This window comes from Rutidosis leptorrhynchoides, unplaced genomic scaffold (genome assembly GCF_046630445.1).
Source record: "Rutidosis leptorrhynchoides isolate AG116_Rl617_1_P2 unplaced genomic scaffold, CSIRO_AGI_Rlap_v1 contig587, whole genome shotgun sequence".
NCBI lineage: Eukaryota > Viridiplantae > Streptophyta > Magnoliopsida > Asterales > Asteraceae > Rutidosis > Rutidosis leptorrhynchoides.
The window spans coordinates 29,267-43,098 of NW_027266807.1; the positions used below are offsets into that span (position 1 = coordinate 29,267).

The 13,832-nt window shown below is 34.1% G+C and overlaps 1 protein-coding gene and 1 pseudogene across 1 annotated transcript; both read right to left on the reverse strand.

Moving 5' to 3' along the window:
- Positions 1–1,179: 1,179 nt before the first annotated feature.
- On the reverse strand, positions 1,180–6,781 carry LOC139884678 (putative pectinesterase/pectinesterase inhibitor 45; annotated as a pseudogene).
- Positions 6,782–9,592: 2,811 nt separating this feature from the next.
- LOC139884679 (probable pectinesterase/pectinesterase inhibitor 12) lies at positions 9,593–12,008 on the reverse strand. The gene is made up of 2 exons (XM_071868677.1): positions 11,054–12,008; positions 9,593–10,281 (listed from the first exon to the last, which is right to left on the reverse strand). The coding sequence occupies exons 1-2, from the start codon at positions 12,006–12,008 to the stop codon at positions 9,593–9,595; spliced, it is 1,644 nt and encodes a 547-aa protein (XP_071724778.1).
- Positions 12,009–13,832: the final 1,824 nt, after the last annotated feature.

A 13,832-nucleotide genomic window follows, 5' to 3' on the forward strand; every position in this document is an offset into this window, starting at 1 on the left:
CTCCATTGCTGTTAATTCATCTGATGACACTAAAATTATCTCCTTCTATGATCAAATGATTAATATGTTTAGCACGTTTCGTACACCTAAACCATAGGAGCCCTGTAAGTGCTTGCTCTAGTGCCTTTAAATTAGCATCAATTTCATCACCACCTTTGACATTTCCACTAATCCTTTTCATCATCTCTTTCTTGTCATTATAAATCACTACACCAAAACCAGCTAAAGGCTCAATTTCATCATCAAAACTGTTGCCATAATGTTAATCTTATTCCAACCTTGAGGAGGAGGACCTGATTTGATTCGAAAGCTACATGCTGGACGAGTCTCGTCGTGACGTCTATAAGGCAACAAACTCGATTTATCTTTCCTCCTGTTGTGAAGATCAAATCTTTCCATGTAAAACTCATCTGCGATTCTGTTTAAGATGAACAATAAAATAGCATATAGCTAGGTTCATATAATTAGACTACATATACAATTCTATAATAAACATCAAACCAATGAATTGTCAAATTATTTCTTAATTATACCAGTGTGAGCATTAAATTAAACTTTTTGTGCAATATGAAAAACTTACTCTTTAAATTCTTCAAAGCTTCTTCCACCGTCTTTGAACTCGGCCTCCAAAAGTTCTTTGTACATCTTCAATCTAACTTCTCTCCAAAAATTGTATCCCTAATCCTTGTGGAACAAGGAATAACTATTCAGGAAATATATACACTTTCACTTCTTTAAACAAAATTTATGAAATTTTAGCATAAAGAAAAATTAGGAAATTTTATTCTCAATATATATATGTATTTACAAAATTTTATCCTAAAAAAAAAGAAAAAAAAAAGAAGAAAGAAACTTTTAGTTACTTAATTAATTGTTTTTTTAATTTAACGATTTTAGATTATACAAAAAGAAATAATTCTCCCACATCTCGTACCTAATTTATTAAGTACTGTTAATCAACTTGTTAATTACTGCTTTAATTATTTAAGACAGTGTGATTATGTGTTTGCTTTGCAGCTAGTTTTCCTTTGACTGTGGCCATGTGGGTAAAACTTTGGTGAAGAACTTTAGGTATAACTGGGATGTTGGTCTTTATATAAAAATGACGTGGAAATTCCACGTAAACCAAATACAATTACAAGCTACTTAACATTAGTAAAACGACGAAAGTAACATCAGTTAAATGATGTAACGCTTCTTAGGCTCTGAAGTTATATCAACTCCAACACCGCCACGCCTCTCAGTCTCACCACCCCATCTATTGAGTACCTATCAATTTCAATTCACAAATTTCAAACCACCATCAAATCCAAAAACAGACTCTACCGCGAGACCCAACCAGCACGATTAACCGGAGGTCCGTCGATTATGAGAGAGGCGATAAGATCTGGTTTGAACAGAAGACAGGCGGCAATAACTGAATGTGGCGGCAAGATATGGTATTAAATACTTTAATATAAAATATTAATTATTTATAAAAGCTCATTTTATATTTATTCATTAAACTACTGATTTCATGTATGGATCGGGCCTTAATACGGACATGTGTGAATTGATAGGAATGGAAAATAAGTATAGGTGTAAGTTTTTTTTCTTAATGGAATATTGAGTATACTGTATTTATCACCATCTAAACTTGAAATACGTATAGCATTAATTAAAAAAAACAAAAAAACTTGGAATACGTAAAGACGTAAAGTCAAACCATACTTAACTTCTATTTTGGATGAAGAACCGAAATGATCCTGGGAAACATACTAATTAAATTTCTTGTCCAAACTTGTAGAGATCGAACACAAAATATTTCGACTAATAAAATTTAAATAAAAACATCATTCATGCTAAACAGAAAATTCAATCAGCTGAGAGAAGTTTTGTAATTGCAAGAGAATTACTGCACAACTTGGTAAAATAATGACTTTTCTTAATCAACCGTGGAAACTTGCAACTCTCTTTCATCTCTTTCAAGCAAATCCGGCAGGTATCGGCATCCGTCATGGCGGCTGTCACCATAGAGTTCACCGTGCCATATGATTTCGCGCTTAAAGCTTGAGTTGCATCCTTCAAATCTTGGACAGCGTCTGCATAAACTTCTTTGCAATCACCACTCAAACAAATAGATTTCGACTTTTCTGATTTCTTCTTAATGTAAGACAATGTGCCAACTCCGTATTGCAGACTAAAATTTAGGGCAATATTTGCTAGTCCACTAAGATCCGAGGTTTGACTTCTTGGATCTGATCTTAGTGTATTCTCGCATACATTAACATAGAGTGTTGTATTGCATGCCGCTGAAATTAAATCTTGCGAGGCTGCGAAAGGAGTTATAATAATTATCAAAAGAATTATAAGGCTCGAGAATTTCGGAGAGAGTTTACAAGAGGCCATTTCTCAATCTCTTATGTTTATGTTTATGTTATGATAGAGGTTAATTTATGCTTGTGTAATATATATATATGTATGAAATATTATGTACTTTCGGTCAATAATGATACTCATTTACAGTGAATCGGACTAGCTTGGCGGCGTACGTGTAGCTTTCGAACCGATGGCATAGACTAGAAGAATAGTAATATGTCCGTATGCGTACATGTACAAGTGGGCGGTAAATTAGAATTGACATCACAAGAAATTGACCAAGCTAAACGTCGTCTGTAATTTATTTTCAATTAAAGAACTCTCACTAATTATACTATTTTCTGTCTCAAAATATGATGTTTGATTTTTATGATAAGTGTAAATTTTGTGATAAGTATAATTTATACTTATCACAAGATTCAAACATCATCATGTATTTTGATATGGAAAGAGTAATTTACACTTATCACAAGAATCAAACATCATGTATTTTGAGATGGAATGAGTAATACTTAACAAACAAGCTACACGTTTTGATTCATGTGAATTTTTAATTTCTCTGTTGTGAAACAGAGAATAAATCTTAAAATTATATTTACGGATTCGGTATTTCATTGATTATAGTACGTTTTGTGGCTTAACATATTTGATTTATCGATTTACATATGTATTCCTCGCTTAAGACAACGGAACAAGTCTTTTGTGTATCATAAAAATGATCTTTAATTTTATGACTCTTGAGTATACTTATGTCCATTTAATTTGCCTTCTTGTTTGTTTCGTTTTGAAAGAAAGTTTACAGCTTTGAATTGTTTACTCCCTCCATCCAGAAATACAAATTCCATACATAAAAAAAGATATGCATGTATTTAAATTCCATATATAAAAAAAGATATACATGTATTTCTAGAATAGTATTTAGTACCATTTCAAATGTGCCTACAAGGGTTCCCTAAATAGTCAAGCATAGTTAAATTGTACATGTCTTGAACAAATAGCTAGGACAGGCAACGCCCGCAAATAAAACAAACTTACCATATTCCTAAACATTTATTATGTGTATGAACGTGTCATTTTCAGATAATTTATCACAAACTAATCTTATTATTGCTACATAGGAACCTTCCTTTTGGACATTGCTCTTGTCTACTTATTTCTTTGTAAACTGATTAACAGTATAACAGAAATCGAATTGGATTAGCATATTCGGTTTATGAGCTAGGTTTTTACAATTTTATTCCTCCAAGTCTAGAAGAAATTAATAAGAATTAATATTGTTAAATTATCTTTTCTCAACCGGCAACTTCGAGAGACTGACATGTGAAACAACGAACTCTAACGGCTGATTAGCTAAATGCAGCAGCCTGAGTTGACAAAAATAACTCCGGTAGTCGATCGGCTGGAAAACTCATGCGATTGTGGTTATGATCATAGGTGGTTATTGACAGTATTTATGACTCATCCAGTCCTTATGAGCACAATTCAAAACAAGAGGGACTTAAGAAGCAAAATGAAGAAGCTAAGACAACAACATTGAATGGGCCAATTCTCGGACTGGCCCGTGATGAGTTGACAGGCAGGTCATTGCCAGAAGGCCGACTGGCCTAATTCATACGAAAGATCAGTCCGTCTTCATCCTTTGGCTATAGAGCTGGTCAACAAAGCTACACAGTCGACAATGTATCGCCCAATTTGGTTATTGACTGGATTTTCTCACGAAAGAGAAAAACAAAAACAGATTACAGTAATACATTTTTAAGAGAAATGATCGACTGAGATAGAGACTTGATTTATATATCATTTGAATCTAATATTTTAATTGAGTTTTTACTTTAAAATTAAAGAAATAAAAACAAAATTAAAGATTTTTTATGTCGCATATCATCGATTAATGAGTCTCTATATTAGTCGATAGGTCTCTATGTGCCAGGCATTACTTCATTTTTATTTCCGATATCATGTTTAATAGGAGTGTTAGTTTGATATTTCTTGAGACTAAAATTATGAATATCAAATTAAATACCGATATCGATTGTATATGAGAAGAATTCAAATTATGAGAGACGAATTCTTTTTCTGATCACCTAACTCTCGTTTTTTAATCTTAATAATCAATGAGGAAATTAAAACAAAATTAGCAAAAACAGTACTAATGGTTTAAAATAGACCAAAATGGACAGGAACTCCCCTGGTATCGATCCATTTCCCTTGCAAGAATGGACCTACCGTAAACTTCTCAGCTTTCGTCTTGCCAAAAGTTTTCCGATAACCAGGCCACTTGATCCGGCCATCAGTCTTGGCTCCGGATCCCTTGTTAGCATACTCAGCAAAGTAGCAAGTCTTTGTCCCAAAATCTCCTGACCATGGTTCCCACCCATCAGGGCTAATGAAATCAGGAATCTCAGATTCCATCACGATTTCTCTAGAATATTCCTTTCAGGGCCTGCCTAGGAAATTCTAGAACTTGGAAACATCTGCCTCAAAATCCTTATCAGCTAATATACGACAGTTCTGTAAGACAATTCCCGTCGCCTCGAAGTGATCTTCCCTTCCCTGAGCGGTGACGGTCGTCTGCTGGTTTTCAAGGGGTTTTCGAATGTAAATCAGGCAATTCTGGAGCAGCGCAGCTGCGTCGCCGAATATAAAATCGAAGGTTCTAGAAATCACACAGCTCCGGTAGTATTGGCGGTGAGTCTGTGCGAATAATGTGCTCTGGTAACCTTCAAATCGGCAGTTTAGGAAAATTGAACGGTCAGATTAGACTCTAACGGCAACTGCCTGACGTTTTTCTGTGCCAGCTGTATTCCTGAACCCCATTGCTTTCGCCATAAAATCATTTCCTATAAACGCTGCAAGATGAATAAAACCATTTAACTCTAGGATATAAATTCCTAATAGAATTCAAGGAAATTATTTTATTCTTAAATGACACGTCATACCAAATGTTGAACTCTGGTAAACTTGAATACCATCTACATAATTTTTTTTCCCGTGACAATGGTCTTTTGTGATCCTCGCCATACATGGTAAGATTAGCCATCTCCTTTGTCACAGTCACAATCTCATCATAAACTCCAGCTTTAACATAGATGACATACCTGCATTTCCAGTATTTTTAGTGTACTCGTTCTAAAGAAGTGAGTATTGTCCAACACCTATAAAGAAAACCACTGCCCAGACACTTCATAACTAGCATCAGATTCTAATTTATTTCAATATGGATCCTGCTAAATGAGTTGAAACTTTTGGTCAGAATGGCCCGAATCCATGTAAAAGAATGACAAGGTACATGATCTTTGTGATAGATGACACTTTTCCGCATAAAGTTCATATACTATTTTCTCTTTGTTGTCTTTTCATATGATTTCAGAGAATTCTGGCCAAAACTTTCGGGCCAAAAAGGTTTCCCTCAATTTGATTATAAGATGTAATTGAGTTATAGTTAATGAGCATACCTTCCATCATATGTTTTTGGCATAGCCGCCAATGCTTCCGAAATTGTTTTGAATTTTCCACTACCGTCTTGCTCGACGGTAACATTTGGCGTCGGCTTATCAGAATCTGCACCTTTCAGCATCCGGCGATCGTCATTGCTCATCCAGCTTGGAAAACTGTCCTTCCCAACACTAGTAGGAGTAGTACATGATTTTAGAAGCCGACGATTTTTTCCTGACGCTGCTTTTAGGAATGTGGAGAGTGCAGAGTTCAATTCTTTAACAATGGCTAGAGAATTACTAGTTAGTTGTTGTGAAGAATTAAAAGCCTTTTCCATGGTCGTTTTCGATGATGTTCCATTGAACCCATCAATACAAGTAGATTGGTAAGACATAACTGCACTGAGCCAATTGTTCAAGTCAACGGTTTTAGCAATCAAATTTCCAAATTTACCCTTCTCTTCACGGAGCTTCGAAACTGAGCTGTTTAATTCTAGAATGGCATCATTTATAAGAATCTTGCAATCATTGAATGCTTCCCTTAGGAGTATCAAATTTGAGGTTTATGGTTTTGTTAAACGCCTTGATAATGTCTTCGGATGCAGCCGAGATAGCTAATTGGAGAAGTTCATTAGGTTGAGACAGTTTAGGATTTTCTTTTACTGCGGAATTGAGAGTGGTATTGCATTTATCCTGGTAGGCTGTCGCGTTACACATGGTTTTAATTAGCTTCTGCATATGGCTCACTTCTTTTGTTGACGTTTCTTTATCGGATTTTGGAGAAGAATTGTTGCTGCTGGGAGATTTTTTTTGCCGTGATCTTCGTCGCTGCTTTTATCATCATTGTGGACAACTGCAACAACTCCGGAGCAAACTAGAGCGACGATAACAATGGCAGAAATTGCACCAATCATAACCCTTTTCTTGAATTTCCTTCCCCGTTCAGCTTTTCGCAGTTCTAATATCAGATCAAAATCTTGAAATGCCATCCTGATATGGCCCGTTAATTTTTTATTTATTTATTTATTGAGGCAGAGGTCTAGCTCTCTGCCTTAGAAACCTGATTAAGGCAGAGATTATGCTTGAGTAAACAATATAAAAATATTGTTTTCTATTTTAGTTTTTCTTTCCTGGTTCTAAATATTTTCCTCTGCCTGATTATTACTCGGTCCTGAAATTCCAATCTTATTTGTCTTTAGAGTTTGCAAACGAACAAATCTGGACAAGAGAATTTTAAAGTATCCTATTAAAAAAAAACTAATTAGTTAGAGAGAAATTGTAACAGAGATTTTTGTCCCTTAATTTCATCCGAATCTTCCTCTCGGATCCCATTTGTAGCGAATTTTGAATTCCTGAAATCTACTCCCTTTTGAACTGTCTATGACTAGAAACTGAATTTCCAAAGACCTGTTTGGAACTGTTTTTATTTATTTTTTTTAAAACTGTTTTAAAAATCATGTCACAAAAACTGTTTTGTAAAACAGTAATACAAAAACTTCATTTGGTTGAAAGCGTTTTAAAAATTGTTTTTAAGACATAAAAACCAAAAATTCATTTGGAATCGAAAATACACTCTTTTTTTTTTTTTAACATATCATCAACACTTATTTGTATTGAAAAATTACACGTTACAACAAATATCACTACATGGAAGAAGTGAAAACAATTCAACGAAGACATGTAAATGAAACGTCCATTGCCAACTTTCTTGTACAACTTTGCGGCATGTGAATCCTATGAAAGTTTGGCTCCTTTGGAATGGTGGTTGCAGGCCTTCTTCCTCGTGAAAATGGCTCCTCCTTTGTTGCCGCTTCCTTTAATCTTGGCACTCTTGTCGACTTTTCCACTATCACCCCAAGTCGTTGTGCAGGTTTCACAAGAGAAGAAGCCATATTTCTTTTCCTACATGATAATCAAAGAAAAATGGAGAAACATAAATATATGCAAATGCAAAGCAATTATGCCTCAATGACTTCTAACAAACAGAGAAATGAAAGAGTGAATAATAAATTGCTGTATTTTCCATTAATTTTCAACACCTCGCAAAATGAGCTTAAATACGAGCTCAATGCTCTACAGACACAAAACCGTATAGTTGTTACATCCAATCAGATCATTACATGTGTTCTAATCACCTAATGACAAATTTCGAGCTACCATTGGCTCTTTTACAAAATGGAAAAGCAACTTAGACAGATGTGAGTAACAAATCTAACAACTATTTTCTTGGTCTCCAAGACATTCTTGGTATTACTCTAGGTGAAAAAGTAAAAGAATAACTACTAGTGAGTCTTACAAAAGTTGGAATAAACCCAATCAGCTACATAGACTTGATCGTCAATGGTGCAATTGATTTTTAACGACATAGATGCTCATGTAGGCATTTCATCGAACATGTTCTGCTCATCAAAACATAGAGCATCAAACCTGTGCTTAAGCTAATACCATCAACTCTATATCCAGAGTTGTTCTCTAATTCAATAAAAAACAATCCATAGATGACAAAATTATCATAACTCAAAAGACCGAATTTCAATCTACTACTGAATTTAATGCATGCACTACGGAAGTAACGGAGAACACTAGCTCCAGACTTTTATTATTATCACCAGGATTAAGGATAAATAAAACCTGATTAAGGAATCTCTGACATTGCACCGGCAACTAAAAGCTTCTTCTGTGTTCTCGCCAGCCATTAACACTCTTGCTTTGTCCTTCTTCGACAAAAACGAGCTCAGATAACCCGAAATCGGAACTCTAACAGCTTCAATATCACAGACATCTTCCTCCAATTCTCTATATAGTTTTTAAATACTGTTCCAAACGGACCCAAATTTCTTAAATATTTTCTTCATTCCAAAAATTGTTGAAGCCATGTGTTTTTGTGTGGTTTCGCCACGAGTATCCCTCGCTATACTTACCTATAATCCTCCCATCTCTATTTAGTATCACATATTTTACGTAAAATGAATAAAAAATATGATATTAGGGCATGAAAGTAGTAAATAATTTGAATAATAACAATCTTAATGTCCGATTTGAGTCTAATTTTTTTGACATAATTTATGTAATATCATTGATATATTACAATTTAGATAAATTATATTTTTTCCGTTTCAAATTAAATATTAATATAAATATAATTTTTGTTTAAAATTAGATTTAAATTTTGATCAATTTAAGGAACATTAATTATGTTTTTTTTATTATATCTTCACAATCTTTATCCTCTCATGTTTTTTATGTACTTTCCCTCACCAATTTCATCTATATATTTTTCATGAAGATTATTTAGTCTATACAATTATAATTATATTAAAAAATAAACTAAAAATATATTTTATTAATTTGTGTTAAATTCCTTACATCAACATTTAATTTGAGACTAAAGATCAAACAAGACGGCCTGAAGGCGTGATCTGGCTCCGTCGCCTTGGTTATGATGACCTCAACTTGATTTATAAATACACTATCGGATTACCCTGTTAACGACAAAACACCATTTAAAAAGATCAAACAATATATATATCTCTGTCAATTCTGTCTCCTGATAACTTTTATCTAACATAAATAAACATATTCACTGAATCACTGTCAACTACAAACCAAAGATATATTGTCATGTCACGTTTCAATAAACTGTATATTTCACCTTCATGGAGCTCGAGCAAGTTCTGGTCCACTCCTTACTGAAGTCACTAATTAGCATACCGACAAAATAACAGAAATATTCGAAATAAATATTTTTTCTTAATTTTGCTCTGTTCATTTAATCATAAGACTATTAATTACGGTCATGATCAAATGTCATCATCATAAGGAAATGATGTTGAATCTAACCACTCATCAGCAGTAATGAACTCCGATGCACTAAAATTAGAAGCTTCATAATAATCCATTATGTGATAACCGGGCCAGGCAACTCGATCATCAGTGGACGAACCCGGTCCGTAGTTTTCGTACTCCCCATAATACAACGTATCGAGCCCTTCGTCTCCCGACCACTTAGTCCACCCCGACGGATCGATAAAATCACCGATATAACTCTCTAAGAAAACCGTCCTAGAGTAAACCCTCCAAGGCCTTCCCAAATAGTTTTTGACATTCCCAGAATTTTCCGACAAGTCTTCCTCAGACAAAACTGAACAATTTTGGATCGAAATTCCGGTATCTTCATCCGGCGAATCGCGTGATTGGGCTGTGATTACGGTAAATTGGCCCGACATTGGTAATCTGGAAATTATGTTACATGATTGGAGGACTACAGCGGCATTTCCGAAAATATAATCTATTGTTCCTGAAATGTCACACTCCCTGTAGAATTGTCTAAAGGAGTGTACATATAGAGTGTCTTGGTAGCCGCTGAAGGAACATCGGTAGAACGCCGCAAAGTCTCCATTTACTCTCAGGGCGGTCGCCTGGTGCTTGGCCGGACCGGCGGTGTTCTGGATACCTATGTCCCTTGCTAGGAATCCGTCTCCGGAAATTGCTGTCAAGTGCAAACAAAATTTAGTCACAAGAAAAGATACCTGCGTCATTTATTTTTATAAATTCTATGCAATTCACGTGAATGTGGGGGAATTGAGTTTTCTGACTTCTGAATGCTGGTAGACTTCACAAATTACGACAAGTTGTCCTCACTATAATAGTTGTATATAATATCACTAGCGTTTAACGCTGTCTATATTTAACTTTCTTCTACAAAAATAGAGTTTCTCCGCTAATAAATCAATAATATGTAGGACTCAAATATTTAGCGCCAATTTAAATTTAGATATTCTAATGAAGGCACTGAATAAAAACAACTACAGAAAGTGAAAAGAAAAATCAATAAACTCAGTTTTATAATCATAAAGATTGATATATCTATATTCAGACCAAGTAACATATGAATACATGATTTTGGTATTGGTTTCAGATTCTAATTTTAACCTCAAGTTTAATCCTCTTATTCCAAATCGATGTCGTCATTTATCTCCTAGAGCTATAAGTTATATACCCTTGTTGGCTCCGTATGTTCAAACATACTACCTCCGTCTCAAAATACATAGTGTATGTTTTGTATTTTTAGGTTCATTTAAATAAATATATATTTAGTAAATAATCTTCACCATCTACATGTTCATTTGGATGAATCTAACAATGCAAAATATCATGTATTTTGAGCCAGAATAGTAATTTTTGGGATTTCTAATTGACATCATACTTATCATGATAAAATAAATACAACTGAAACTAGAGAATATAATAGAGATCCTTACCTACAGTTGCAGATCTGAAAGTAGTCCAACCATCGGCCACACTTCTGCTACCAATAATAACAGTAGCATTACTTCCATCTCCAAGAAGAACAATATTAGTCTTATAGCTAGGAATCTCCACATTTTCCTGATAAATCCCTGCAACCACGTATATCATCACTCTATCATAACTATTATTCGGAGCGAAATTTATCGCATCCGTAATTGTACTGAAATTTCCGGACGCATCTTGAGCTACCGTGATCACTTCACTTGGATTGTACTGATCATCATCGTCATCGTCATCCTTAAAATGCCGCATAATCCTGCGATCTTTCCTAGAAACCCATCTAGGAAATCCTAGAAGCCGACGATTTTTATTCTTATTCTTTTTCTTAGGAATTGGTCTAGGAACCATTGAAAGGGAGTTGCTCACATGCTTGTAAGTACTAAAAATAGAATTTTGTATGGTAGGCTTTAAAGGACCAGAAGCAGAATCTAGTCCTTCTAAACAAGTATTTTTATTTGTTAATGCTGCACTAAGATAAGCTCTAGCATCTGCTAAATTCTTCGAATCGCCGGTTTTGATCTTAGAAACTGATTTCTCCAACGAATTGAGTGTTATTTGGTGAAGTTCGCGGCAATCTTGTACAGTTCCTCTTTGTTTCTCGATTATATTTGAATTTCCTGAAGCTTGATATAATAAATTTGTGAGCTTTCCGGCTTCGGATATTGCGGAATTGAGGGATTGAAGTAGGAAATTCAAAATGTTAGGACTAATATTAATTGAAATTGAAAGTTTTAAGGAATCGAAACAAGCATCTGGGTACGGTGTAGAGTTACAGAAAGTTTGAATGGACGTTATATAAATATTGGTATTTAATGAAGAAGTTGTTGGTTTAGAAGAACAAGTTTTGAAAGAGAAAAAGATTGCAGAGAAGACCAGGCAAACTCTAAGAAATGATAAGGAAGCCATGAGAGAGTTTGAGGAAAAAGAAGCAGAGGGCTTTGGGTATTTATTAGTAGACCATACCTCGATCTAGCTAGCTACAGATCGATTTTTATTATTAAGAATTAATAATTGAACATAATTATTGCGAATACAGCCGATTCAAACACACAGTCTCATAAAAGAGAGAAATAATTAAAATTGAAAACTAGTCCTCCTCTCTTATTAATAGTGACTTTTTAAGATTTCACATTGGTTAAAAAAATTGTGATTGAAATAATAATTTGACTCATATAATATTAATAAATATTAGTATATATTTTTTTATTTTGATGATATATATGTTATATACTAATATTAAAATATTAGTATATAACATATATATCATCAAAATAAAAAAGTATATATATGTATAAGAGACAACAAAAATGACCGAAATAATTAGCCCAAACACATTCATATGACTATTTCTTTCGCTGTTCATTGATTTCGTTCGTTGGATTTGGCCGAATTTGGTCGAAAAACGCATCAATCTGTTCATTTTCGGCAAAAGAAACCAAAAATACATGCGATATTATCTTTTTACCCTCGCTTTTAGATGTCTTAGTGAATGGGTTGTGGGCAAAAATGTAAAGTCGCATCCACTTGGTCAAAGTGGCGGGTCAGCCTCTGCACAGCCAGAACGAATCGACGCGTGTCACGTGTCACTCACTCCTCTCTCCCAAAAATAAATTCGAAATTTTGAAGTTCCTTAACTACAAATTGGAATCTATTTACGATATTGATATTTCATACAAAGATGTAAATATGCATTTTTACAATCAAATGAGAGTAGTTTCATATTTTTTCGGTTTCGTATGAATTTTTTTGAATTTTTGAAAACACTAAGCGAATTTTGAATTAAAAGCAGATTTTCCAACAACTTTCTTCTAAAGTTCCAAATGACCCTCAAAGTTTGTCTTCTAATTAGGCTACACCTTTAAGCTTAAATCTACGCCAAACAGTTTGAAATTTGAAAAATCCGACAACCACATGACATTCAACTCATCAAGACGACACCAGCCATATAATAAAACCCGGAATCCCGGGACCACCGACAATGGCACTACCATTCCCACAACTTTCTCCTAAAGTTCCGAACGGTCCTCAAAGTTTGTTTTCTAATTAGGCCATACCTTTAAGCTTAGATCTACACCAAATAGTTTCAAATTTGAAAAATCCGACAACGACCTAATGTTCATCTCGTCATAACAAGTCCATCAATTTAAAAAAAAGGGAACCCGGTGACCATCGACGACGGCACTACCATTCCCGCAACTTTCTCATAAAGTGCCGAACAATCCTCAAAGTTTACTTTAAACTTATATCTACGGCAAACAGTTCGAAATTTGAAAAATCCGACGACAACACTACGTTCATCTCGTCGAAACGAGTCCGACCATTTGTCACGAATATCATGTATATATAGAGCTACATTTGTAAGAAAATTTTTCAATTCCATGCAAATATTATATTCTCTTCCAATAAAATTGTGTACATTTATATTTCTTATTCATAATTGCTCGAACACCTATCATTTTTTTCGTAAATCCGTAATAATATTTAACAATTCGAATCGCAACACATTACACACGCTCGCGACTTTATCGTGAACCTTCGCCTAGTATATATAATATAAAATGTGTTAAAAAAGTTAGTGTCAACCTAACTTTGACCAAAATTTAATATTTATTTTGTTGAAAAAAGCTAATCAAATGTGTTATAAGTATGTTGTAAGTGAATGTTGTTTAATTACTTATATAATTTAACTATAATATAAATTAAAAATGACATATTGAAATAAGTTGTTTA

Coding starts and splice junctions, on each gene's coding strand:
- LOC139884679 (XM_071868677.1), bottom strand. CDS start 12,008: ATGGCTTCCTTATCATTTCTTAGAGTTTGCCTGGTCTTCTCTGCAATC. Junction 10,282..11,053: donor TTTCAGATCTGCAACTGTAG/GTAAGGATCTCT, acceptor TGCACTTGACAG/CAATTTCCGGAGACGGATTC.